The following is a 27,012-nucleotide window of genomic DNA, read 5'->3' as shown; positions in this document are numbered from 1 at the left end:
TTTGCTCTCGCAAAATTAACTCTTCGCAAGATAAATTATCTTGCATGAAAAATAATTAGTTTTTTGCCATGATTACGGTGGCGTTCAGAAAATTACGTAAAATTTGCACAGCAAATGTCTGCTCTTGTCTTATTATGTACCACTGGCAAACTTAAAAGTTATTTACGGAAAAATTTTATTAAGCAAATGCTTACAGGAACACTATTAATCTATCACGAATAAAACTATCCATCAAACGAAATAAACACATTATATTACAGATCAATAAAACTAGGATAGAAAAATAGAGATTTGATTCTGGCTATTAAACTTTTTGCACTGGGAACTCTTCTATTAAAAGGGGACAACTGGCACGTCGTTAGCTAAGTCAACTTTCGGCACGAAATTCGCTTCCGAGAGTTCTCGCACTGTACTCGGCGGTAAAGCAAATCCGCAGTGACGTACTTTGTAGCTCCATTCGAGTGCCTGAGAGGCTCTAAGAGCATGTGCCTCGTGATCGTGTCGCTTTAGCATTCCGGTTTTGAGTCGCTCCAGTTTCTCATTGTTGTCTGAGATCCAGCTCTGGAACTGGCGCAAGTTGTGTCGACCTCTGGAACTACACGCACGAGGCATGTCACTGTTCGGTTGCTGAAAAAAAATTATTGCTGAAGTTATGTTAAGTGAGCACAAATTATGTTGATCTCTTTGCTGAGTCAATTCAAAAGATATCAGGTCATTAAATCTCAAGACAGAAAGATATCATACCAAAATAACCCATGGCATACATCTCGTATTCCCAATTATAAAATCCAACAATTTAATATCAAAAGTAGGTTCTCCATCCAAAATGAATTTTTCTCTCATGGTCCTGTGATGTGGAGAAAACAATGGCAGCTTACCGTGGCAGTGAATGCGGGAGGGGCGCCTGCTTCGACTGACACATTGTAGAAGTCGTCTTCTGCCAGTATCTGACACACACTCAGATTAGCCGCCTGGTTCTTCTCTGCCAGGGCTGATCGAGTGTAGATGCGCATAGTCTCACTCTCACATACTAGCTTTAGTCGCTCCTGTAAAAAGTTCAGTTGAGGTAAGAATTTTGGTCGGCTAGTGGTTCGAGTCCCACCCTGACTCGTGTAGCATTCCCGAAGGTGAGGCGAAATTTCCCACTCAGTAAACAAACCAAATTAAAAAAACTAAGTTTACTATAGAAGATAAGAACATCGGGGTTTTATTTATCGGTTCTAATCATTTACTTACTGTTTTACCGCAAATTCTAGCGTAAGTCTTGGAGATGAAAATTAGGTTGGTATAAAAGATGGTAAATATTTGAGAAACAGACTCACCCTTTCTATTAGCTGCTGAATTCTCAATTTCAATCTTTCTTTTTCTTGTTTCTCAAACACAAGCTTTAGATCCTTGAACTGATCTAAGCGGTTGGAGACTGCCTTCAGTTTAGGGTAGTTATTCTTATGACCCTCTATCAAGTAGTTCTTCTTCACACAGTAATACTCCTCGTAGAATGGCTGCAATTTGGGGGGAACGGGGGGCAGGGAGTCCACTTGGTGTTGTCTGATAGTCTTTTTGAGTTGCAGGTAGGTGTAAATTGGGTTTGTGAATTTGTCGTCTGGGGGAGCAATTGGGGGTACTTCGAGGATACTATTTGATTTCGCTTCCTGCTCCGCCTAAATAAATCAGGTTAAGATTTTGTAGGCATTATATCATTCGATAGATTCTTACTATGAAAGCATACAATTTTAAGGCATGAGGGTAACAAAGGGCCAGGTCTATTTGTAGTATTGATTTTCCGAGCTGATATGAGCATCTTTTTAGCACATTTTTGCAATTTTTTCATTCTTTTCTTGAAGAAATGCTTTTTTTCTTTAAGGAAATAGTTACCAATGAATTTTAAGGTATTTTCAACAAAGAATTCCTTTTAAAAGGAACATTTCTAGAAGGTCCAAGCTCCTCAGTTTAGGCTTCGAAATCGAAAAATTACAACAGTGACCCAATCTAGCTTTTAGTTAGGTCTCGTATCAAACTTACTTTATGTTTGGCAAGTTTCCTCCTTTTTGGATGTTGAGGAGGCTCCACTGCCGCAGGAGGAACCGCAGATGAAGATGGAACACTTGCAGACGGACCAGAAGCAGTACCACAAGCAGATAGGCTTCCAGACACAACAGAACAACTTGCCTCCTTTTCTTCGTCTTCGTCTGGTTTAGATAAATTTGATGATTCGGTTTGCTTCTCATTTGAATTCGTTTCTTGCTCTTCAATCGCCGACTTAATTTCCAATCTGCTCACCACTGCTGATTCCGAGTTGCTCTCGTTTGAGATCTGCTGTGTCAGTGTCGGAGTTTGAGCGCGACTACCGACGTTCGACACAGACTCTTCTTTCAGTTCTGCAAACGAGGTACTGTTTCCCGAACTGCGAAGGGACGAACCATTGTTCGGTTTGCGAGTCCCCGAGTCGTTGCTACACGACGATGAATTGCTGTCTTCGTTTTGTAAGAAGTTCGGATCTGCTCCAGCCAAGTCTCTCTTGAGATGAGCATTCGATCTAAGCCCAACCAAAACTCAAAAAACTGAATTTTGAATACTTTTCTATGAGCAAGTAAACAGGGCCAGAAATTATAAGTAGCTTTCAAGCATTTTTTACGGACATAGTGGACAATTTTCCCCTGTCCATGTCGTAATAACGCCAATATTTCATTAAAAATTAGATGTAAAAAAACTTTGGATTCAGGCATTTCTCTTTCTGTAAAGCCAGGTATGAGATTCGAGTGATACTGACTTTCGAAACTGAGTCAATACAAAGCTGGAATAAAGTTGATCAACATAAACAACAACTGACTTTCTAAGAAAAAATATATCACCTTGAAGATCTTGTAATTTCAAGAATCTTTTATGATTGACACTTATTTTGATAAACCTGATCCAATTGCAAAAAGTAAGATGAATAGGTCGAATTTACTCCGCGAAAAAGTCTGAAACATTTTTGCTGTTCAATAGTGGAGTTTGCCTTAATTTTAACAAAGGAAATGAACTGAACTCAAAAAGAAACCAAAAGTCAACTCCTAAAAAATAATTTTGAGCCTGAAATAATTTTGAGCGTTCATTTGCCTTACATTTAGCATAAGTAGCGACCTTTAAGCGACTATTAGCGACCTGTCGAGAAGTAGCGACATTTTAGCGAATATTAGCGACCTGTCGCTGATTAACGACCGAGGGGTCACCCTGCAACAGACAGTTGCTAACTGTTTTTCAAATGACCGATTTTTTTCATAGAAAAATTGTATGGTCTTGGGGTAAGTTCTTTTAATTTCAAGATTCCTTCTTCATTGTCAATTCAGAAAACTGGATCGGTAATTAAGCTTTTCATTAATTGTCAATGGAGAGCATAAAATGCTTTCCATTCGGCTAATGCATTTGAATTGAACTTGAAAAACAATCAGACAGCAAACCGGGAAAAATCAAATTTGAGCGTTACTTTTCCTAAAAAAAAAATCCATTGAGACCTATATAAGGGTCGTCACTACGTTCACCGACTCTTGAAAAAACTTCAAAAGAACAAGTGTCTTTTTCAACTTGTGCAGTTTACTGAAAAAACTGAATGAAAACCTCACAACCTAACAATAAACTTACCTTCGTTCATTGACACTTAGAATTTAATTCCTTTAATACATTTAAACTCAATGCCCAGACAAAACGGTAAAAACAGAGAACGAGTTCTGTGATGTGCCCCAATATCAGTTGAACATAACCAACTAACAAATGGAAAAAAGTAATGGAAGCAAGAAAACTAAAAAAAAAACGACTTGTTTTTTAAAAAAAATTTCAACTTTTGAATTTCGAAAAATTTAGATGGCCTTAAAGCTCTTTGAATTTGTAGAACAATTTATGATGGACACTTTTTTGTTAAAATTAACCCAATTTGAGAAAACTTAATCAATAGGTAAAACTTTCATTTCACTGGGAAATCTGATAATAAATTTCCACTTTTGAAATTAGAAGTCGATCACGTTTTTCGTGACCTTTTAATTTTTGCTGTTCGATAGTGGAGTTTGCCTTCCTTTTAACAATAGAAATGGACTGAATTTAAAAAGAAATCGGGGATACCTAACAATGTCCTTTTTCCCATTTAAGCTATCTGGAACCCAACTTGAGCTGAAACTAAAGATAACCTACTTCGTGATATAAATATTGAATTATGTAAACAGCAATGGGGTCTAGGACAACAAGCCGACGGGACTTGAAGCCGAAATTAAAACTTTACAGGCACCTCAAAACACTATTTCATCATCTGTATAAAGTTTCTTTTCAAAATTTTTGGCAAGTTTAGTCTAATAAGCGTTGTTCAAGACAATGCACCATTTGTGATTGGCATTCGTTAATAACATCAGCCGGTTTTTGAAATGCATAAATTATAAACATGAAAAATGCCTTCAATCATGTTTTACTTTTCAACTTTCCGAAACATCCTTTGAAGGCTTAAATTTTATGAAAACGCCGATAAATAGTAAAGAAAGATCATGAAATTCAGAAATTCTTCAAAAAAGTTTTCAAATTAATCATATTTCACGACTTTATAAGGAACTATTCGGCTTGAAGTCCCTAATTTTAGAATTCGGCTTGCAATCCCGTCGGCTTGATGTCCGGCACCCACAGCAATGATATCAAAAAAATAAAACCGGTTGGATAAAACTACCAGGGTCTGTTATGGCGCCAAAGTTTTGAGCAGGATATATATTTTTTGTGCTATTAAGGCAAGTCCGAATAGTTTCCTAAAATCACATTTAGCTGAGTCGACAATACAATAGAGGCATCTAACCGAAGGGTTCTGGTAACCCGCGGCGTCCTTTCCGACTTTGAAGACCTCGAGACATCCGAGTCCTCCGCCGCAGCATCTCCAAGCGACTTCACAGGCGTCGAGCTTCTCTCGATAATCGAATTCGAGTTCTCACTTTCCATTGTGTCACTATTGCACAGCTGTGAGCTTCTAGTCGGTGAAGCTGTTCGGAAATGTGAAGTACTGATTTTCAAAATTATTGGCGGTTGATCTCCAGAACAATTTCCTGGAATACTAGAGTTTTGCGTCCTCTCGTTTCTGTTAGTTTTTTCAGCTTTTAACGACATCGTCGCTTTAGTAGAATTCCTAGTTCCGGTTCTCGTTTTGATCGAGCCTTCGTCGTCTTTCTTTGAATCGCCGTGACTCTCGGTATTTATTCTTCCCTTTCTTCGACCCGGTCTTTCACTTTCTCCATTCGCACCAAAATCTTTCCTATGAGCGGAGTTTCCTGACATAGTTGCTCGTTTCGGCGGTCGCCCTCTTTCGCCAGTTCCCGTGGTAGTATTCGTTGCCACGAAGTCTACGACAGCTTCGGCTCCGTCAGAGTACTTCCAGGGTTTCTTCCTTCTCCGAGGACCAACACCTCGTACTGCCGCTGCCTCTTCTTGTGCTGATGACGTCATTATATCGTCTATTCTTTGAGCTTCATTTTGGTCGTCGACCGACTGCTGTTCCGAAGTTTTTTCTGCAACATCCGGTTGATCTGGAACTGTATTCCCATCCGCAAGTTCCGAAGAAGTTTCAACTTCAGGCTTCAAATCATCCTGCTTGAGATCACCAGAGAGAATCAAGGTGGTTTCAACTGTACTCGCAGTATTTTCTACCATCGACTCCAACTCGTTAAGCGAACTTTCAGTCGTACTCATTTCCGTATCATTAGCAGGCTCTGATTTGATTACAACAGCTGCCTTGTCTACTGATTTTGACTCATCAGTTAAAACAGGTGCGCAAATAACTTCCATACTCGATTCCGTTTCACCTGGCGAAACTTGATTGCTTTGAAGTTTGTCACTATCAAGTACAGTAGAATCAATTTCTTTACAACCTTCACCGTGAAAATTTTTTATGTCCGTCAAATTATCCTCCTTTGCAACAGGGGACGTTTTATTTTTCTGAGGGATTATTTTCTCAGTAGCGATTCCAAAATTTCCCCGATCTATACTCAATTTCAATTCATTTTTCACAGGTAACGAAGGACCTAATTTACCAAAAGGAACATTAGCCTGTTTCGCCTCGATTTCTTGACTCACCGCTTGTGAATTAGCAGGTACTTTATCGGCTTTTTTCGGCCCATTTTTAACTGAATCCGCGGACATATGTTCAAGATTTTTGTCCAGTGCTTCCATAAGCTCAAAATCATCACGACTGGGCGTCTGAATACAGTCGTCTGCTGAAGTTGCAGCCATTAACCTGTCTCCTATCTTTATTTTAGGCAATTTTTCTTTCATTGACTCAGTTTTAACTGAGGAATTTTCATCTTTGACACTCGCTTTTTCGTCGTAATGATTTAGTTCGGTTGTTTTGCACTTCAAAGTTTCGGTTACTTTCGGAGCTTCTGTCGATTCTTTTTCCAAATCCTTTAAACTTAGCTTTGTTTCTTCTGCATGAGTAATATCTTTATTGGACGTCGATGTACCAACATTTTCGCTGTCCTCTTTTGGCGAAACCAATGCAACACTATCTTTTTTCGTCTTCTCTTTCGGGCTAAACTGAAGTGAACTCTTGGCTTCTATTTTCGGCTCAATGGTCAATCGGACAACTGGTGAAGTCTTTAATATTTCAGCCTTGGTATCCTTGACGTCCTTTTGTTCGGTGCACTGAATCGTCAAACTATTATCTACAGGAATGTGTTCTTTTGAACCCTGAGGACTTGAAGATGACTTCGGAGTAACTGGACTCGTATCAATTGACTTCATAAAAGTAGTTGGGCTTTGGGTTTTTTCGGCTTGTAAAGAATCAAGTTTGATGTCAGAAACTAATTTATCAGCAGGTTTAACCAAATCTTTGTCTTTCGGCTGCTTGGGTATGGGTCTACTTTCAACTACCTTTCCAGTACAATCACTAGAAGAATGCTCGCTTTTTTCTATATCTTTTTCTCGTTTCTTTTCCGTTTTTTCATGTTTGTGGGACTTCTCTTGACTAAGCTGTTTATCATGCGAGGATGTGATAGTGCTTTTGAACTTACCGACCGATTTGTCGTGACTTTTCGGTGACAACTTCGGAGATTTCACGACCGGATCCGGTTTGAACAAACGATCATCGTCCGATTTGCCTTTGATGATAGCTGGTTTCACTTTCGTATCAACTTTCAAAGGCTTAAGAGGCGGCGGTGCCGGTAATTTGCTCTTCGCTACGACACCTGATGTCCCTGATAAACTTCCATTTGCACTAGCTTTCGAAAACTCGACTTTTTCCAAGCTAGAATTCGATGCTGTTTTTTCACTCGCGGAATCCGATGAAACATCAGCTCCCCGTTTTGAGCTTTGGTTCGAATTTAGCGACTCTTCGCTGTTGCTTCTCGATTCATGCTTGCGTTTCTTTTTCGCCATTTTATCTTTCACTGCAATCGATGAAGAACTGCTATGAGTGTTGGACAGCTTCCTGTCTGCACTTTCTGGTTCTCGGAGCGACGAAGATTCTTTTCGTTGTTTGTCCTTATCTTTATGTTTATCTTTCTTCTTCTTCTTTTTAAGCAACTCGCCTTCCGCGGTTATAATATTGGGGAACGGAGGCGATACTTTCGGCGTTGACTCCGATGCTGTCGAGCTAGTCGATAAACTAGATCCTTGTCTTTGATAATCTCCACAAGAGGCTGACGCACCAGGAGTTGAAAATACAGCAGTACTCGTTATATTTTTACTACCACCAAGTTTTTCAACTTTTTTCATCAACACTTCAGTAGACTCAAATGATTTAGGATTTGATATCAAACCAGAGCTTCGAGGACTTTCGGCATAATTGCTTGTCGGTTTCATGTCCGTACAGGGTTGGGATTGCGTAGACTGATTGCTCCCTGGCTTCGGCAAATCAGATTCGGTCTTTGGTTTGTGTGGGATGCTTTGTTTGCTCTCTTGAGAGGATGACTTCTGCGAAATTGGAGGAGCTGCAGCTTTTTTCGGACTTTCTTTTTCCTCTGTATCCTCGTCGATAAATAACTCTCCGGGACTATTTCCTAGCTCGTCTTCACTTGAATTGTAACTTAAGTTATCAGATGCAGCCGAGTCGTGACTTTTCGTAGCTTCTTGTTGTAATTTCACAGACTTTGAATTAATCGGATCTTCTAAGTTTGGTTTACTTTTAGAGCCTGAGCTCATTTCAGTCACTTTAAGGTGCGTGTCCGAAGTTTCCTTGCTGGTCGTTGAACTCGAATCGGAGTTGACTTCAGTATTAGCCTGTGGGCGTTTTCGATCTGTTTCTTTATTCACGGCAATTTCGGATCGTTTTGAGCCCGCTTTTGTACTGAAATAAATCAACTCAATCAAGTTCAACTACAATAAGTTAAGTAATATCCAAGCAATTAGGTCAGGAACTTCACTAACGTTTTTATTAGGTAATGTAAATTCATAAAATGTGATAAAATCTCCGGTCTCATAATATCGCGAAAAAACAGGCTCGATAAAACATTTATGCTATTTGAACCGAATGTAGCCAAAATATATCGATCTTATACTGATATTTTTTCGAGCACTACCGAAAATAAGAGACAATAATCGATTCATGTTGATGGTCTGAACAGGCGGTCAGAATTCTCGTTGGCGGTAGGCCAGTTAGCAACAACATCATTAGAACGAAAACGAATTACCTTACCTGAAAATCCAGAAACAAAATCAAGCGTTCAGAAAACTGAGAATCGAATTAATTCCACGCAATGACGTAAATCCTCGTGTAAATTTCATGTAACTTATGGCGTAATTGGATTTTCTGATCAGCAAAAAATATGTTTAGAATTATTCAACACACTGAGGTTGCAAAACTAATGCGCCATATGCAAAATCAAAGCACTAGGGGAGAGAGCGGAGTAAACATTTTTTGTTGTTGAAACAACAACTAAAAAAATAGTTACAACTGCGCTTAAACATTCTCATTTTAATTTAGTATTTTCCCTGCAGAAACCATTTTTGTTAATCAAAGAATTTTAATTTGCTACCATTAAAAGGAAAAAAAACAGTCAAATAGCGGCCGAGTTGGTAGGTAACTGAAAAATACAACAGAATAATACATTTTTTCCGTATCAGTAGAAAAAAACGTCCTGTATCACTAGAAAAAAATGTCAAGTTTCATTACCATTCAAATCAGCAACTAGAGAATGCACAATCTCGGAATAAAATTAAGTCAAAACGAGTCAAATGTAAAACCAAACAGCGCTAATCGTCAGCTGCATTCATATATAACGGACGGGGAATTTTGAAACGGGTATTCCGTAACGTAACAGAACTTACTGCCGTTTTCAAATGAAGAAAAACAGTTTCAAATTAGACAGAGGAAAGGACGAATTAGACTTGCAGTTGAAATACATAGATAGTAATGGCGACTTCAGCCACTAATTGAGAGGGGACTTCGAAATCGATAAGGGACAAGGGGACGGGGAGACTGTATTTAAAAACAACAACGGCGTCATTTTGAATATCCAATTAAGTTCAAAAATTCGAAGATGAAACAAATAAAGCGAACATAATGGAAAACCTATGTCCAATCAAAACAAAAATAACTTAATCAAAAATCAATATTAAAACGCCAAAAAATCCTCAAGATTGCAGAAAACTGTGCAATTTAATAGCAGTTAATTGTAGAATAAAAACAAAGAAGCGTGGCCGGTAGAACTGTCTTACAGAAATCAGCCTCGATTTATCTTTTGACCTAATTTAACCGTCTATGCGGCGAGCTATTGAATAATAACCTATAAAAAATCCTGCGAAATAGTAGTAAAAATCGTCTGGTAAAATTTCTGTACACTTCAAAAAACAGGAATGAATGAATTGAATGCATGTATTCATTTAGGTATGTGCCTTTTTGCCGACACAATTTTGAAGTATACCATCATGTAAAATCTGTACATCTTCGTCAGTTGCGAAAGTGGTCAAAACGAAATCCATCATCTGTATTCTTAACTTTCGTTTTAAAAAAAAACTAAAAATATTTACTGGAAAGTGAAAAGAATTTCAACTTTATTCGTTTCACTTCTCAACTAATGTAAAATGAGCTGTAACGGTGGCACTTCATGGTTGGTGAGAATTATGCCAAGTGAGACGTGTTGTCCCCTAATTATTTAGTCAGTCACCGCTCCTGGATGGTGTTGTGAAAAAGGAAAATTCAGAGCTTCAGACCGCCAATTTTGAATGGAATGGCTGTGGGAATATATTGAAGCTGTAGCATCAGTCAGCATACCATGGAATAGCATTGCAGTTGCACAAAATAGGACAAAAGAGCACAATGAAACAGAATGAACGAATCGCTCAGCAGACTATAGTTGGTTGGTTTGTTTTAGAAGAGAAAGTATTACGTCTCTAGAGCAACTATAAGCCGACAATTTTAAAATTTTTATACACCCATTGTTTATACAACCGCTTGCGAGCGACAACACGCTATAACTTAAGAAACAACTGGATAACCGTGAACTTCATTTTACTATATCTCTACGAGTATCTGAGGATCGCACAAAGGGGAAATCAATTGACTTTTCGGCTGTTTTTTGTTTTCATTCCGTCTGATTCTATATGTTCACCATGCATAAGTATCAACCTCCCACAGTTCGATAAATTTCTTTGCTCATTCATGAAGTATCTTGTATATTTGGATTAATTAGCCAACTTAACTAGGTCTTGGCTTTAAGATGCGTCGGCCGAATGCACCCCAATATACCATGCTGGCAATTTCTTACCATCTCTTTGCAATTCTAAATGGCTGTTCTCCTCAAAGATGAAAAAACTAAAAGGTGGTGCATAATAAAAAATTGCAAAAACTCAGCTTTCACATGACGATGGCAGAACAGAACTGAAAAATCCACGTTTGCTCAATGTAAATAAAATCTACACCATGTTATACCTCGCGATGAAACAAATAACACTCTAATTTAAATCAAGCAGGAAACTGACAGACAAGTCTAGCTTTTCCGCCCACATGAAATTGGATTGCGAACGTCGTAAGAGAAATATCACCGACTCATGGTTGAAAAATTCTAATGAACACAGTAAAACACCATCACTCCATCACACCGAAAGGATTCGAGCCAGAAACATCAAATCGACATTTGAATCTGTAAAAATCTCCCACATCTTTTTTACACAAAGTCGAACTTGTGCTTCGCAAACACTAGCGAAAGCACGACAAAAAGGCAGCATTACAAAGTGCAAAAATAAAAAATAAAAATAAGCCTCGAGCTGGTAAAAATTTTGTTCCGTCTCGGATTCGCTCTTCGACCTAGAGATTATGAGTCTCACTCACTAACCACTCAGTCACGGACGCTTAAGAAACCTCAAAAATTAGCCAAAAATAAAGCAGATAGCAGATGCAATGAAAACTTTAATGCTACAGATCATGATTATAGCAATCGTGCCACCAAATAAGTGAACACTTTTAATGAACGCTTTTATTTGCGAGTTAGGTTGGAAAAAAGAGGGTTCGAACTAATACACTACGCTCACAATCCCATTAATGTAATAACATTCGAACGCTAGGTTCACTTGGGTTATTTGAGCTCACATGTTGCTTGTTATTTGAAGTGATTAGTTGAAATAGACTTCGCATTCAAAAACATTTAAAAAAATCAAATCATAAACTAAACCAATAGTTGATGAACCCAAATCATAAATAAAACCAAACAAGACTGCTCGTATCAGGGCGAAGCCCTAAATTTTCTGACTGCCTTTTAAGGTCTATGGTGCAGTAATGACATAAAAATCATATGTAATAAATTAATACATTTTTCAAATTTTTAATTTGAGAGTTTTTGTCAAAATCATCCCCCACACGCCATATAAAATAAAAAAATATATAGATTTCGATACTATCAACAAATCAATTATAGCAAATAGGATTCCTTGAAACAATTTGGAACGATTTCCAAGACGGATTGAATCTCCGCTCACGCGTTAATAGCGCGAAATAAATCGCGCGTTAATTGTCCCAAATTGGCAATCTTTAAACCCCCATAACTTTACGAAAGATGATCACAGGTGAAATATCTTTTAAAATTTAAGCTCCAAACAACAAAACCTTTGGAATGATATAGAAAAAATTGTCAAAAATGGCTAGTACAAAATTCGAAATTTGTCTGAAGAAAAAAACCTACCCCGAGCACAAATATTCCGTTACTTTCGTTACGAAAGTCTGAACAAAAATTGTAAAGACGTCAGCAATATTGAATTTTCAGCAAAACATTGACTGTTGTTTCACTGACTTTTATCCACTTCCATTTTGAAGTTAAATAATTTCAAACATAATAAGCATGCATACAACATACAAACATGGTAAAAAATGCTAGATAAGCAAAATAGATTATATATCTACGTTTTGTGGTAGTGGTGAGTGGAAGGGAAAAATAACAACGACCTAACTTTTACCTCGATCGACCACACTTGTAAATTACTCACCTCGGATCAGACGTGGAAGTTTTTGCAGAGTTTCTTTCGTCTACTTTGTCCATTTGCTTTTTGGGCTCTCCTGGAAAAAAAATCAAGAGATTCAGTTTGATTTTGATATCAAACAAGAAGCAGAGTAAAATAAAACGAGAAGAGCTGGTTTCAATGTAACACCGAAAATTCTGAACACAATAAACATAGCCAACAGACAGTCGGAAAAGAGTCATGAACACCAGGAAACAGAAAAAAAGGTAGACTTGTTTTTGGAGGAACTTATATATGTGGATTTAAAGCTCTTTGAAATTCTACAACAATTTATGACTGAATTTTCTGATAAAATTAACTGGGAAATCTGTAAACTATATTCCACTTTCTAAACAAGAAATCGATCACGTTTTTTGTGACAATTACACTTTTGCTATTCAATAGAGGAGATAGTCTTCCGTAAAAAAGGAAATTGCCTTCCATTTATCAAAAGAAATGAGCTGAGCTTAAAAAAAATCAACAACCAAACCGAAAAAAAACGGCATGAACAAATTTTAAAATTTTTCCTGAATTAAAATCACGAAAACCTATATAAGAGTATTCACTACGTTCATCACACAGTTGGAATGAGTCAATTAACGCTAGTGAACAGAAAAAGAACTGACTTTTTTGAGAAAATTTCAACTTTCAAACTTCAAGGATAAATAGGTGGTCTTTGAAAAAAAAAACTTCTTCGAATTTCTAGAACAACTTAAAATTGACACTTTTTAGACTAAAAAACGACCCATATTGAGAAGCTGGATCGATAGGCAAATTTTGTTTTCCTCTCGGGATCTGAAAACTACAATCCACTTTCGAACTAAAAACAGATCACGTTTTTCGCGACCTTTACAATTTTGCTGTTCTAGAGTTGAGCTTGCCTTTTTTTTAACAAAGGAAATGAGCTGAACTTGAAAAAAATTTTAAAGAGTCAAACTGAGAAAAATCAAATTTGAGCGTGAATAAATTTTAAGACTTTTCCGAGAAAGAAAATCATCAATACCTATGTAACAGTCTTCAATACGTTCATTCACTCTTGAAAAAAAATCCCCCTAAATTTCCTCGCTGACAAATGTAGTTCATTTTCAGATAAAACGTCAGCTTTGAAAACTTATCTGCATTTCGAGTAAACTGAAATTCAAATATGATCTCACGACTAAGGTTTCCAAAAGCACGTAAATCAATCCTATCGAAAAACAGACAAATATAGCCGATTAATGAGCAATTAGCACAGAATGTTCCGATCATAGTCTTAAAATACAACAAAAAAATGTCGCTTGTTCTGCCTGGTGTGATAAAAAGATCAGGACGAAAAGTAGAATTTAGGAAAATTTGACATTCATAGTAAACTAAGCAAATTGGACAACTTTTTGATTCCCAAAATAGCGCTAAAAAACTCAAAAAATATTTTTATTCGAGTAAAACTATGTTTTAGGGCTTAAATTAAGCATAAGTAAGCTATTGTAAGCCTAGTCGCTCGAAATTAAACGAAAAATCAAACAAAAATTTCAAACCGGTTTTTCTCGATACTGGAAAACTTTAAATTTTTTTCGAATAACGACTGAAAGGACTTTTATTTGATGTGTCAACTCACTACGATTATTATTCGTGGCAGCTGAATTTGCGTGGAAAACAAAAAACACCCAAATACAAAGTTCCTCCCCATTTTCAATAAACAAAAACAGAAATTACCAGAACAGTGGATAGTAAGATCTGGATCTTTGAAATGCATAGTTTTCCAGTTGCTAGCATCTAAACTGAATAGGTGGCTCAAAGGAGAGTCGTCCTTCACCAAACTGATAGCAGATTCTCCTAAAACTAACTCAGATTAGTTGAAAACCTGAATTAAAAAGCACATGAAATTAGAAAAACTACAAAAAATATCTATCAACCACCGAGAATCAATAGTTCCTTTTTGTGCCGTTCGTTAAAATATCAAAATAAGTATACATCTCAAAGCTCATTTTAATAAGGATAAAACATTTTAATATGCTGGCATTTCCAATTTCAGTTTAGTTCTTTACCGAGACGTTTTACCAAAATGAGAATGCTGCAGATGCACAAAGGAATCTACATCTGAACAACCTCATAAAAATAAGGAAATATAACTCCAATTTCCATTTACTCACCTGACTTATTTTGCCTACTCGGATCTCCCCCGTGTTTCAGCAGGAGAAGTGTGACGTCATAGTATCCATTAGCTGCACTGTCGTGCAGAGGCGTGTATCCGTCGGGCCCACCCCTTGCATTCACATCAGCTCCATTTTCCAGTAAAACAGATCCCACTTGTGGGTGATTTTTGAAGCATGCTTCGTGCAACGGAGTCCAGCCTTCAAACGAACAACGCATGCTGATAGGGACATTTCGCGTTTTAAAAGAGATTTTTTATTTGCATGATTGCATTTCAACCAGGGGCGGACTAAAAAGGATGGGGGTGGACGCTCCTCCCTGAGGGATTTGACCCCCCGAACCTAAGATTGAGATATCCATTTTTTGGTTACGGACGCTAAAAATTTTCTAAAGGTGCCTATGACGCCAATATAAAATTAATTTAAGAGAGCGCGCGCCGAAAAAACGCGATTTTTGGTAAATATTTTCAAAATTTTGCATGCCGCGCAGAAAACTTGGACAAAACAGGGTCAGTGCTTTGGGAGCGCTCGGAAAATCAACTTAGTCGACCTAAAAAAAAAGATCGACCAAATTTTCGAAAGTTTTTTGATAATCGCACCCTCGAGAAAATCCTAGGTCCGCCCCTGATTTCAACGTTAATATATTTTAGCATATGTTGTTCATTGGTCCACAATAACTTTTCCCACAACTTCCCACAATTATTTGTTCGGTTGTTATACCGTTATTTATTTGTATTCAAAAAATAATTGGAGTTTTTGATGAATAATGTTAGTTTACTGTCAACTTTCGAAAATCGCAAGGATATTCAGAAGCGGATCTAGGATTTTCTCGAGGTAGGGGGGCGGAGTTTCAAAAAAAAATCGAAAGTTTTGTCGACCTTTTTTTTGGTCGACTAAATTGATTTTCTGAGCTCTCCCAAACACCACTATAAAGACACTAACTTGACCAAATTTTGTGCGCCGCAAGCAAATTTTAGAAAAAGGCCAAAAAAGGCGTTTTTAGGCACTTTTCGGAAAATTTTGACCAAAAAATCGCGTTTTTTTTGGCGCGCGCTCCCCCATCAAAATTAGTATATTTTATGCGCCTTTAGAAAAATTTTAGGGTCATTCAGCCAAAAATGGATATCTCAAAATAGAATAAAGGAGGGACTCTTTGAGTCGGAAGGGGGTCGAATTCCTAGAAAAGGCGTCCGCCCCCTCCCCCCCCCCCCCCCCGCCACAAGGTTTTTTTTGTTATAATTTTTGTTCTCACCTACACATTTAAAAAATACTATTCTCGGAAACAGAATGTGAAATCTCAGAAGAGCTGCACAGCGGACATACCTGCATTATCGGTTGCATTCACATCTGCCCCAAGCTCCAACAGTTTTTTGACCTTTTCTAGATCCCCTTTTTTAGCCGCCAAATGCAACGGAGTCTCTCCCATTTGGTTCCTCTTATACAGCCCCCCTTTCCGACTGGGCGGGGTGGGCGTTGCTGCAACTGTCGAAGATGCGAACAGGCAGGAGGATGATGACGCGGCGTTCGATGTCGCTCCCGCTGGGCTAACGGCACACGCGCTCGAATTGGAGTGATCTAAAATTCGATGACCATCTTTGTTCAGCAACAATTAATAATTCTATCAATGCAGCTGAAGCTATGCGAGACAAAAGTAAAATAGATCAACTGCGAATTCTTTTTGACTATGATCTAAGAAGTGAAGCTGTAGAAGTCACAATCTAACTAAGAAACTTGCAAAAGCTTCATTATTAGCAAAGCGACCGTCATCGATTACAAAATGAGTTAATCTCGACTTCAACTCAGCTAAAACTTTACATCAACTGCAGACGAAAATCTGATTTGACCATTTAATTTGTAAATTTTAATGCTCTTACCCTCTGAATTTCTATTGAGGACGAAAGGGGAGCTATACATGAATTGGACGTAATAAAAATTACGCAAAATCAGCCAACCTTTCTGTATTTTGCAAATTGTCCGTATACTAAAATATTTTTAGCCAGAGTCGATATTAGTTTTCGAGCTGGCATTGTGTATGGACAAAGATTTTTTAATTTAAAAAGTAAAAAAGCTACTAGATTGAAAACTATGAAAATTTCCAATCACTGTTCCAATAGAAAAACAGAGCTTTGGATCATTTTTGCTGAATGATGAGCAATTTTTATCGAGCTGATAAGCCTCAGCAGTAGAAACCTTTTTTCAAAATTCCTAAACAAATGCTAAGTATAAAAGGTATAAAAAATTTAAGACTTCGAACCTAAGTTAATACATAGGCCAACACAAACGGGCATTACAACAGACTAGTATCAAATCACAGATGATAGGAAGCAAACATAGCCGAAAAACCCCATGAAAAGACAAAACGATCAGACTCCGGGAATTGAACTTCGAATTAAGAGTCAGATACTTTGAGCCACGACAAACCTTGAACCTTTAAATACGTCAAATACAAGCAGAGTGCCTTTTAACTATACGGATTCAGCCTATGCTATTTAGACCTCTGAATAGAATTTAAGCTGAAAACAGAAGCTGAAATTTAACAATGAGTTACCACCGAATGGGATTGTACTTTTGCCTTATCTTTAGCATTTGAATTTAAATGGAAATTAAGAGGAAACCAAAAAGCAAACCTCGAAAAATCAATATTGAGCGAGATAATCTTTTAAGACTTCTTTCTAAAAAAGCAAACAAATGAATAATCAACAAGTCTTGAATTCGTTCATCAGTACAAAGTCACGCAGAAATAATTCAATTTCGAAAATCTTTAGTTGATAAAAACTAACAACCCCTTTTGAGAAAGCTATAGATTTAATCTTCAACTTCGCTGAGAGAAGTAAAAAAAATCGGCGAGAGAAATCAATCACGAGTTATCACTCCGGGTGCACTTTTTTTATTAAACAGATTTTTAAAAAATCAAATCGCGCAAAAATAGACTTGAGCGTCAACAACTTTTAGAAATTCTCTTAAAAACAAGATCATAACTAACATACAGCTGGAAAAGAGTCAATGAACGCAAGTAAACAGAAAAAAAAACAATGACTTATTGTGTGAAAAAATCTCAACGTTCAAAGTCGATCATGTGTTTCGTGACATTTACATTGTTGCTGTTCGCTAGTGGAATGCCTTCGTTTTAATTAAAAAATCAACAGAACTTGAAAAGAAATCAAGTCTAACCACGAAAAATCAAACTTGAGCGTGAACAAATTCTTGAAAAAAAAACTAAATATATAATCATCAGCACCTATATAAGAGTCTTAAATTAGCACCTATCATCGATTCTGAAAAAAATTAGCATGACCAAACTAATTGCGTGCACTAAGTTCATGGAACCACTGAATGTGGCATAGCCTTGACATTTAGTTCGATATTCTTTGCTTTCAACAAGATTGACTTCACACTCGCTAACAAGATTCCACCAAATCAACAAAACTATAAGTCAGCACAGGAGTACGGAGGTCAATATACCTTTCTGTACTATTTCAGGTAAATTATTTTTGGAGAATTAACCTCATCAAAGTTATAGGACTCATGAAATGTCATGTGTTCATACAAGATTTAAACACCTGAACTAAATCTATTTCTTTGCATATTTTTCTTTGCATACGAATTTGGCAAATTTTTAGGTTTAAGCGGCAGTTTCTTTTCTTTTTATTCAAAACAGTCAGAGCAACCTTAAGTCCTACACTTTTCATCGAGTTACCTTTCAAGTCACCATCTCAAGTTGAAATGAAAAAAAAAGAATGAACACGCATGCAAAATCAAGCCGATATCAAATGAGCAGAAATCTGGCATACAAAAACTTACAACAAAAACCGACATCTGGCAAGAACAATCAACAAAAATGGGATGTTATTGTCACTAGCAGTGTGTCAAACTAACTGCAGCAGTAAAAACTCTGCTACCTAATTTGACAATAGTGCTTATAGCAAATACCATTAACAGAAACTTTGTTCCCGAATTATTGGCGTATCCCACAAACCCACCTCTTAAATTATATTTCTAATTAGTCAAATAATTTACCTGCACTCTTATTTAGTCAGAATTATTTACATTTTAAGAAGAATCTGTACTGGGGTAACTCGGCCCAAAAAACTCAGAACTGGAAAAGAAAACAGTAAGCTCACAGTTTGCAAAAAAACCATTTCGAGGCGGGGCTCGAATACTAGACTCTTGTCGTCCAAAGAACGTTTGCTACCTCAAAGTCCATATAATCAAATTTTTGTAAATTGGTTCGAATACCAATTAGCTCCAATCATATCAGTTTATAGAATCTGACATAATTGGAATATCAGTCTGCTCCAACTAGATAAAACTTGCTTATCACAAGTTCGAAAATAAAAAAAAAGACCACAAAGCATCATATCAAACATCAAAAGGAAAAAAAACAATTCGAAAAAAAAACAAGGATAACCGGTTACTGTGCAAGTCGCACAGAATGTTCCGACCATTCTTAAACGATTACAACAAAAATATTTTTTCAAAGTAGTGTACTTTTTTCGGCGTGATAAAAAAATCTGAGCGAGTTTAGGCATTTCCGTCAGTATTTCTAAAATATTTAAATTGGAAAACAATTTTTGAAGACAAATAACAAGAAAAACGAAAAAAAAAATCAAAAAATATATATTTTTTCAATTTTTCAAAATTTGTTACCCAAACTTTTGAAGTTCTTGATTCCTAAGATGAAGCTAGCAACTCCAAAAAAATCATTTGATAAAAAAAGAAATTTACCAACATGCCTCAATTTACAGAGCAGATGCATTTTTATTAGTATACGAAAAGTTCATTCAAAACATCCGGCCCTGCCCAGGTTCGAACCCTCTTATTTTGTTGCGGGTCTCCTTCCCTACCTCTACGCTACAGATCCATGATACCTTGAAGCTTAAGTGCTATTTGTAATATAAGAGTCTGTGTTAATATCCTTAGCATTTTCTGTACTTAGCATAGCTGGATCAAAATGAACATTTTCAAAATGAACACACTTAGGTTGAAAAAAAAAAGAGTTCATACTATAAAACAAGCTATGATTGTGTAAACACAGGAACTAATTATCTGTAATGTTTAGCCAAAAAATCTTTTCATGGATGAGCTACCGCTTGCTAATCGCAGCCATACCTTAATTTAACCAACTCTTTTCCAGCAAATCGAAAAGGCCTGTAGGTCAACCATTTGACGTCCATTAAAGATACTTAAAAGTAGCGAACATTCGAAGAAAGAAAGTCTGAAAAAAAATCAGAATTGTCTACCTTGGTGCTCATTATGCATTGATGAAGAAGACGGCGAAGATGCTCCAAATTGCTTCATTAATAACGCTAACTGCTGTCTCTCACTAATAGGCGCAGTCGATATATTACCATTACTATTGCCTTGCTGCTGGGTTTGGGGGGAAGCTGGTCCCGCTGATCCTGTCACGTATGGATTGGGTGATGATGTCACACTTCTTCTGCCACTTTTAGTTGCACTATTGCTAGAAGTGCTAGGTGTAGTATTGTTGATGTTTGCATTGGCTAAACAAGAAACACCAAATTTGACCACAAGCTGAACAAAGTTTCGAGCAAGTTAAATATAGACTTTCGCTCACTCTTAGATAGATTTATAAAGATACAACATGGTTGCTCTAAGGCGGTAAAGTTATGCTTACTTTCAAAGTGCTAGCTGCAATTGTAACCAACGCGCGTTCAAATGAATGCTAGTTGTAGCTCTGAATTGAAGGGAAAATCAATTCATTTTCCAATTTCCAGTTCAATTGAACTACTCAATTCAGTTAGGTCTCTAACCTGCTTTGCTTAGTTACCCTTCCAATCAAACAGTTGTGAACAAGTAGTCGTACCATTACAACTAACGTCTTTCAATATATACTCGATGTACCAGCATACGTATGGACAACTTTTACGCAATACAAGATATATATTCTTTGACTCTATGACCGCTTTCTTTCAGGCCAATACCAAACTAATTTCAATCACAAAACTTAAGAGAAGCAGATTTTAGAGTAGTTTAAACTATGCGTGTAGTCTGCTATCGATTAGAAATAGTTCAAAATTTACATGTACATGTTTCGCTATCTGAATTGGACGATTCTGTTCCAGTGATAGCCGAAGATGGATGTTTTCGTTTCAGACTTGCAGACTGTTTTCCGGTACTCTTCGCGACAAACCCGCCATCTGACTTCGAAGGCGTTGTCAGTGGTGCTGAGCTCGACGTTCGAGATACTTCCGAGGATTTGGTTGACCCATGGGATCCCGTTTGTTCTGGTGACGCTGATGCCCTTGTTGGGTTATGCAGAGACTTTACTGGTGTCTTGTGACCATTATGTGACGAGTGTTTGGATGATGATTGGTGTGATTTGCTGCCACTACAACTATTGCCACTGGAGCTATTGTCGTTTTTGGACGAATGACTAGGTTGAGATGAAGAAGGCACTGTGCTATTGCTACTTGAATTCATTTAAAGCTCTGAAATAGGACACACTTTCATTATTTAATAGCTGAACGAAAAATATTAGCTGAACGAAATTAATAGCTGAAATAAAAATTGACAAAAAATATGCCAAAATGCTATAAAAACGGTCTAAATTTACATTTTACATTGAAATCGCACTTTTTTGAAAACTCGGAGGCAACTGAACATCAAATGTTTTAGTAATTTTTTTCGCCGAATTCTGCGGTAGATTATCCGAAACTGGGAGTTAAACCTTCTCTATGAACCCGAGTTAAAGAAAAAAGCTTCAATGGAACAAAATTGTGGAGGAGAATCTTTGATATGGAAAAATTGAAAGCAACCAGATCTGGGGGATCGTCCTGAAAATTACTCTGATCTCCGTTTCCACCCTTGAGAACCAAAGACTTTCAATTGCTTCGATGTATTTCGCAGAATGAGAAGGATCTATGACTGAGGTTATTTTTTATGCGATTTACATTGAATTTAGAGCTAGCAGGATGGTGATCGAGTCGAGATTTATCTCATTTTAATACAACTAAACTTTCCGCTTAAAGAACTTAATGATACAATTTTCAATTACTTTTCATGCTATTCGATTCCAACTTCTAAAAGCTTAATTTCAATCCTCGGAACTTGTAAATAGCCAAAAAAACGTATAAAAGTATAAACAAAGAAGCAAAGCACAGCTTCAAACCACTTGCGATACAACATAAACATAGCATGGCAAACTAACCGACAGACGGAAGCCGAATTTCTTGTAAATGTCGAAAATAACCTAGATCTATCAAATATTTTGTGTGTATATTTCAATTTGTGTAGGATAACGTTTTTTTGTGAGGAACACATTCCACTTAAGAAAACGGACGGTTCGATAAGCATCATAACCAAACTTACAAAGCGGTAACAAAGCCAACAACACTCCGGCAGACAACCGTTGAGACAAAATCAAAAAAAAATAAGAACCCTTCCAAACACACGCGTAGAAAGTTTTTTTGATCAGTAATTGGCGCAACTTGAGCACACTAAACCGATATAATCAAAGTTGAAACATTTTAAGCCGAATAATGACAAAAAAAGAAAAATGAAATGATATCAAATCGTAAATGTCAAATCAAAATAAAAAACAATTTCCAAAGAAATGGGTATTTATAATTTGTCACGCTCAAAATGTCTTGTTGACGAAAGTGCAGATTTGAGAAAAAGATAAAGATTTGAGATTTTCAACGCCCTTCGGAGCAGATGCCTCAGTTGGTTTGGATATGTTGAGCGCACTCCCTCTGCTTCATGCATCAAAATGGCCAGTGAGATGAAGATCTCATCGATCAAAAGACGCGGGAGACCAAGAAACACTTATCCGCAAGACCGTATTTCATCGAGAGCTGCAGTTCGACAAAACCTAGTGCTGTTAACCCCATCTGATGGGACAGGGACAGCACAATAATCATGAATTGAATATGGTGATGATGTTGATGATGATGATACGCTGATTGTTCTTTACCAGGAAGTAAGTTGACATCCGATTTGATGACACTTGCAACTCGTCAGCAAAATGAACGGAAAAAACTTCTACCTAATGTTCGAAAAATTTTCAGTTCTGAGTTTTGGTGACAAATTATCTCTTCAAGATTATTTTGTGATTAGCATTTTAATAAAACAACTGACCATTTTGAAAAAAACTGCATCAATATGTAATGTTTTTTATTTCACTACACTATATAAAAAATTAAATCGACTTGAAGATAGAAGCCAAGATCGCTTTCACGCCTTGTTGTTCCGATCACTTCACTCAAAAAGAATGGAAGAAGCTATGGTGTAGAGTCCGTTTTTTCAACTCAAAGAACCATGGACAATCTATTTAAATCAGATTGTTCGGAACCTTCTGTGCAACTTGCCAGCAACCGTCTACCTTGATTTGTTTCGGAGTAAGACTTAAATTGCCCTACACTTAAAAAGTAAGTTAGAAGTTTTAGAAATTAAACTTAGACGGAATGAGAAATAATCTACCAATTAGAAAATTGAGCTGGAATGAAATTATGGACTATTTCATTCTAACTAAATCACGACCCAAAAACGAAGACACATAGAAATACTTAAATTTAAAAAAAAATAATTGAGCTTTGTTTTATAAGCCGCTCTTCCCTCAACAAATTCATTTGAACGTCAAAAAAAGCACGAGTCCAAACAAGTAAAGCTGCGTAAAACCTACCAATTGCCTTATTGTTTTCGACGCGATGGCGATACAGCCTGAGCTATTAAGCACCTGCACTCTCGATAATTCATTTTTATAATATCAAAAGTCCAAAATCAAAGTAGTGCAGGCAAGTCAAAAATTTTCTGCTCTAAAAATCATTGAAAAAGTGATTAATCGGAAGTAATTCTTTATCTGCAGAAACCAAAGAAGTTTCAAATTTTATACTTCGAGGTAACAGAAAAACAACAGGTACTGGAAAAAACCACCAGGGACTGGAAAAAGGACAAATCTCTGCATAATAATAACACAACTTCCAGCATTAATTTAGCGTTGTATGGCAAAATGTATCTAAGAATACAATAAATGGGTAGACGCCCATTAAGACGAAAACAAAATAAAACTGGATCCATAAGTAAAATTTTAATTTCGCTGGGAATTCTGAAAACTAATTTCCACTTTCGAAACTAGAAGTCGATCAAGTTTTTAGTGACCTCTACCTTTTCGATGTTCGAAAGTTGAGTTTTCCTCCTTTTAAAAAAGGATAAGAAATGAAATTAACAAGAAATCAAACTTAAACCACTAAAACAGTAATTTGAGCCTGAACGTATTTCAAGACTTCATGAAAAAAATTGATGCTATTTTGATAAAATTAACCCAATACCCAATTTAAGAAAACTGGACCACTAGGTTGAGTTTTTGTTGCGTTCGGAAATCTATAAATCAAATTCCACTTTCGAATCCAGAAGTCATTCACGTTTTTTCGCGCCATTTCAACGGTCGTGTTTGGAGAGGGCTATTTACGTAACTTTCAGCAGATGAGTTTCAATTGAACTCAAAAAGTTCATAAATACCTAAGTGCATTTATAAAGTCATTAATATATATGAAATCACATCTTTAATTTTTAGAGCATTTTAAAACTTTCCTGAAAAAAAAAATAAACAACAAATCACCAAGACCTATATGAGAGCCTTCACTGCGTTCAATTCTCTTAACACATAAAATTAGTGCTAAGTGCGGGATTGAACCTTCGACCAGTAGATTTAGAGTCTCATGTCCTTCCTGCTGCGTCGGCAAACACTAGCCACCAACAATGCAGAGAATAGATGATATGAAACGTTCAATAGTACAGGTTGTGATTATAGCAAAATTGCCACCAATTGAGCATTTCTATTTGCGACTTTGGTTCGGAAAAAGTAGTCATGTTCTTTGCCTATAACCTTCCCTAACACCAATGCATTTTACGCGAAAAAACTTCAAGCTTCATACCATTTCACAATTTCCGTCAAGACTATTATCGTATATTTCATACATTTTACATTATTTACAATCAAAATTTACAGATTAAAGTTTAAAAAGAATCAGAATCTAAACTGCTCATTTCATCTGCATCTTTATCTTTTAGCTCCTTATCGGGAATCTTCCCTATCCTGTCATGTTCAACTAGAATTTGTACCGGCGTTTCGTCGTAAATCCTTCTCAGCTCTGCCTGCAAGTGTTTAAAGGTAATCGAATTAACAGCTTCGGGTGAGAATCGAACACTAGCCGCTATGTCTATTTCATCATGAACGACAGACTCTTTTTGACATTGCTGAGCAATATTTGCAGTTTTCAAGGTTGCACCGTATTGATTATCATCTTTAGGATATAGCGAAGTCCCCATACCAACCAGAGTTTCTCCGTTTAGCGATTCCGATTCACTTTCTGAAGCTTCGTCCGAATCACATCTCGGCTTTATTTTTTGAGGCGGCGGAATTTTCCCTGTTTGTTCGACTATAGCTCGTGATGGATCTTCTAGAAGGTTAGGCCGTTTGTATTCTAGTGTTTCAGAAAACTGTGATGGTCGTTTTGAAAGTTTCGAGGTTTCTTGTAGAGTTTCTGGGTTGAAGTTTTTTGTTTTGTCGAAGGCTCTATAGTAGTACCACAGATCAAACAGGGACATCTTTTCTCCTAAAAATTAATTAAATTCGAACATAGCCAAATGACATTTGGAAAAGAGTAATCAACACAAGTAAACAGAGAAAAAACACTGATTTTGTTGAAAATAAAATAAATGCCCTTTACTCTCTTTGAATTACTAAACAATTTATGATTGGCGCTTTTTTGATAACATTAACCCAATATGAGAAAACTGGATCAATGCGTAATGTTTTTATTCAGCTGGAAATCTAAAATTAAATTCCACTTTCGAAACTGTTCACATTTTTTTCACGCCATTTCCATGTTCGTATTTGGAGAGTGCTATTTATGTCACTTTCAGCAGATGAATTTCAAATGAACTCAAAAAGTGCATATAAACCTAAGTACATTCATAAACGCCTTAGTATGCATGAATGAACATCTGTAGCTATATTAGAGCATTTTAAGACTTTTCTTTAAAAAAAAAACAAAAAAAATCACCAAGACTCTTAAGAACAGACTTGTTTTTTGAAAAACCTTCAAATTATGAAATTCGAAGAAAAAAATAGATGGCCTTAAAGCTCTATGAATTTGAGAAAACTGCATCAATAGGTAAAATTTTTATTGCGCTGGGAAATCTGATAATTAATTTCCATTTCGAAATTAGAAGTCGATCACGTTTTTCGAGACCTTTACTTTTTTGCTGTTCAACCACGAAAAATCAAAATTGAGCATGAACAAATTTTAGACACTATCTTGAAAAAAAAAACAAAAAAAAATCACCAGACCTACATATGAGATATTTACTATGTTCATTACTATGAAAAATAAAACATCATAGCCAGCAGACAGTTCTCCTAAATTTAAAGACTTCTAAAAAAAACGAAAATCATCACGACGACCCATATAAGTCTAAGCTACGTTCATTGACTCTTAATAAAATAATAAATCTACCTTAAACTAGAAGCCATTCACGATTTTAGCGCAACTAGCATTTTTTTTTTTACAAAAAGCGTTTATTGCTTTCAATGCAATTTGTTTCAATGCAGTTTGAATGTTTCGATGCAGTTGAGTTTGAGAAATAGACCTTCAGACATTGAATTTGGCAAAAAAATAGACCTTCAGACATTGAATTTGGCAAAAAAATAGACCTTCAGATATTGAACTTGAAGAAAAAGGATGAGAACTGGAAAAGAGCCACTTTAATAACAATAAAAAATAATCATAATCATAATAAAAATAATAATCACAATAATCATAATGATGATGATGATAATAATAACAATATTAAAAATAATGATTAAAATCACAATAACAATTGAAACAAAAATCATGATAAGTCATAACAATCATAAAAATAGCCAAGAGACAGTTGGCAAAGACTAAAAGAATACAGTTAAACACAAAAATACTAATGACTTATTTTTCGAACTTAAAAAAATGATGCCCCTAAAGCTCTTCTTATTTCTAGAACAATTTCTGATTGACACTTTTTTGAGTAAATTAACCCAACTTGAGAAAACAGTAAAGTGGAAGTTGCCCTCCTTCCATCAAGGAAATGAACTGAACTTAAGAAAACTCAGACTTTTCCTGAAAAAAAAATCGCGACCTATATAAGAGCCTGCACTACGTTCATCGACTCTTAAAAAGAAATCAGAAGTCAAACCGCGAAAATAAAAAAAAATCATCATGACCTCTATATGAGTCTTCACTATAACCATTGACTCTCAAAAAATGCTTCTCTCAAGAAAACTGCGATACAAAACTGAAAAAGGTACGTTTGATCATTCAATTTACGCTAGTCTACTTTACGAACAATGAATGTGATCCGAATGCACGCAATTTCCAGATAATTTTCAGGGAGTTTATTTGAACAAATTTGAGAAAGAGTACAGACAATTTACAAAAAAAATTACAAAGAATACATACAAAGA

At 36.4% G+C, this 27,012-nt stretch overlaps 2 protein-coding genes across 6 annotated transcripts in view; both read right to left on the bottom strand.

Moving 5' to 3' along the window:
- Positions 1-171: 171 nt before the first annotated feature.
- LOC134850925 (ankyrin repeat domain-containing protein 12-like) lies at positions 172-21,025 on the bottom strand. Of its 4 annotated transcripts, none has more exons than XM_063866738.1 (11): positions 20,597-21,025; positions 19,796-20,056; positions 15,879-16,130; positions 14,556-14,756; positions 14,119-14,244; positions 12,415-12,484; positions 4,808-8,284; positions 2,023-2,536; positions 1,323-1,661; positions 879-1,046; positions 172-627 (listed from the first exon to the last, which is right to left on the bottom strand). In XM_063866738.1, exons 1-11 carry the CDS (start codon positions 20,994-20,996, stop codon positions 334-336), a joined length of 6,102 nt encoding a protein of 2,033 aa, XP_063722808.1. In that variant the 5' UTR covers positions 20,997-21,025; the 3' UTR covers positions 172-333. The 4 variants fall into 4 exon arrangements, with proteins under 4 accessions (XP_063722808.1, XP_063722809.1, XP_063722810.1 ...); XM_063866739.1 differs by having other exon boundaries at positions 14,119-14,238; XM_063866740.1 differs by having other exon boundaries at positions 20,603-21,025.
- A 3,409-nt stretch (positions 21,026-24,434) lies between these two features.
- LOC134851719 (uncharacterized) overlaps positions 24,435-27,012 on the bottom strand; it is a 133,102-nt gene continuing 130,524 nt past the window's right edge. For both annotated transcript variants that reach the window (XM_063867935.1, XM_063867936.1), the window contains exon 7: positions 24,435-25,129. In XM_063867935.1, the coding sequence (XP_063724005.1) occupies positions 24,531-25,129 (599 nt within the window). In that variant the 3' untranslated portion in view covers positions 24,435-24,530. The remainder of the gene's footprint in view (positions 25,130-27,012) is intronic.

The sequence above is a fragment of the Symsagittifera roscoffensis genome, chromosome 7 (genome assembly GCF_963678635.1).
Source record: "Symsagittifera roscoffensis chromosome 7, txSymRosc1.1, whole genome shotgun sequence".
Classification (NCBI taxonomy): Eukaryota; Metazoa; Xenacoelomorpha; order Acoela; family Convolutidae; genus Symsagittifera; species Symsagittifera roscoffensis.
Note: the sequence above shows the minus strand (reverse complement) of the source record. Positions and strands in the feature narration are given on the sequence as shown.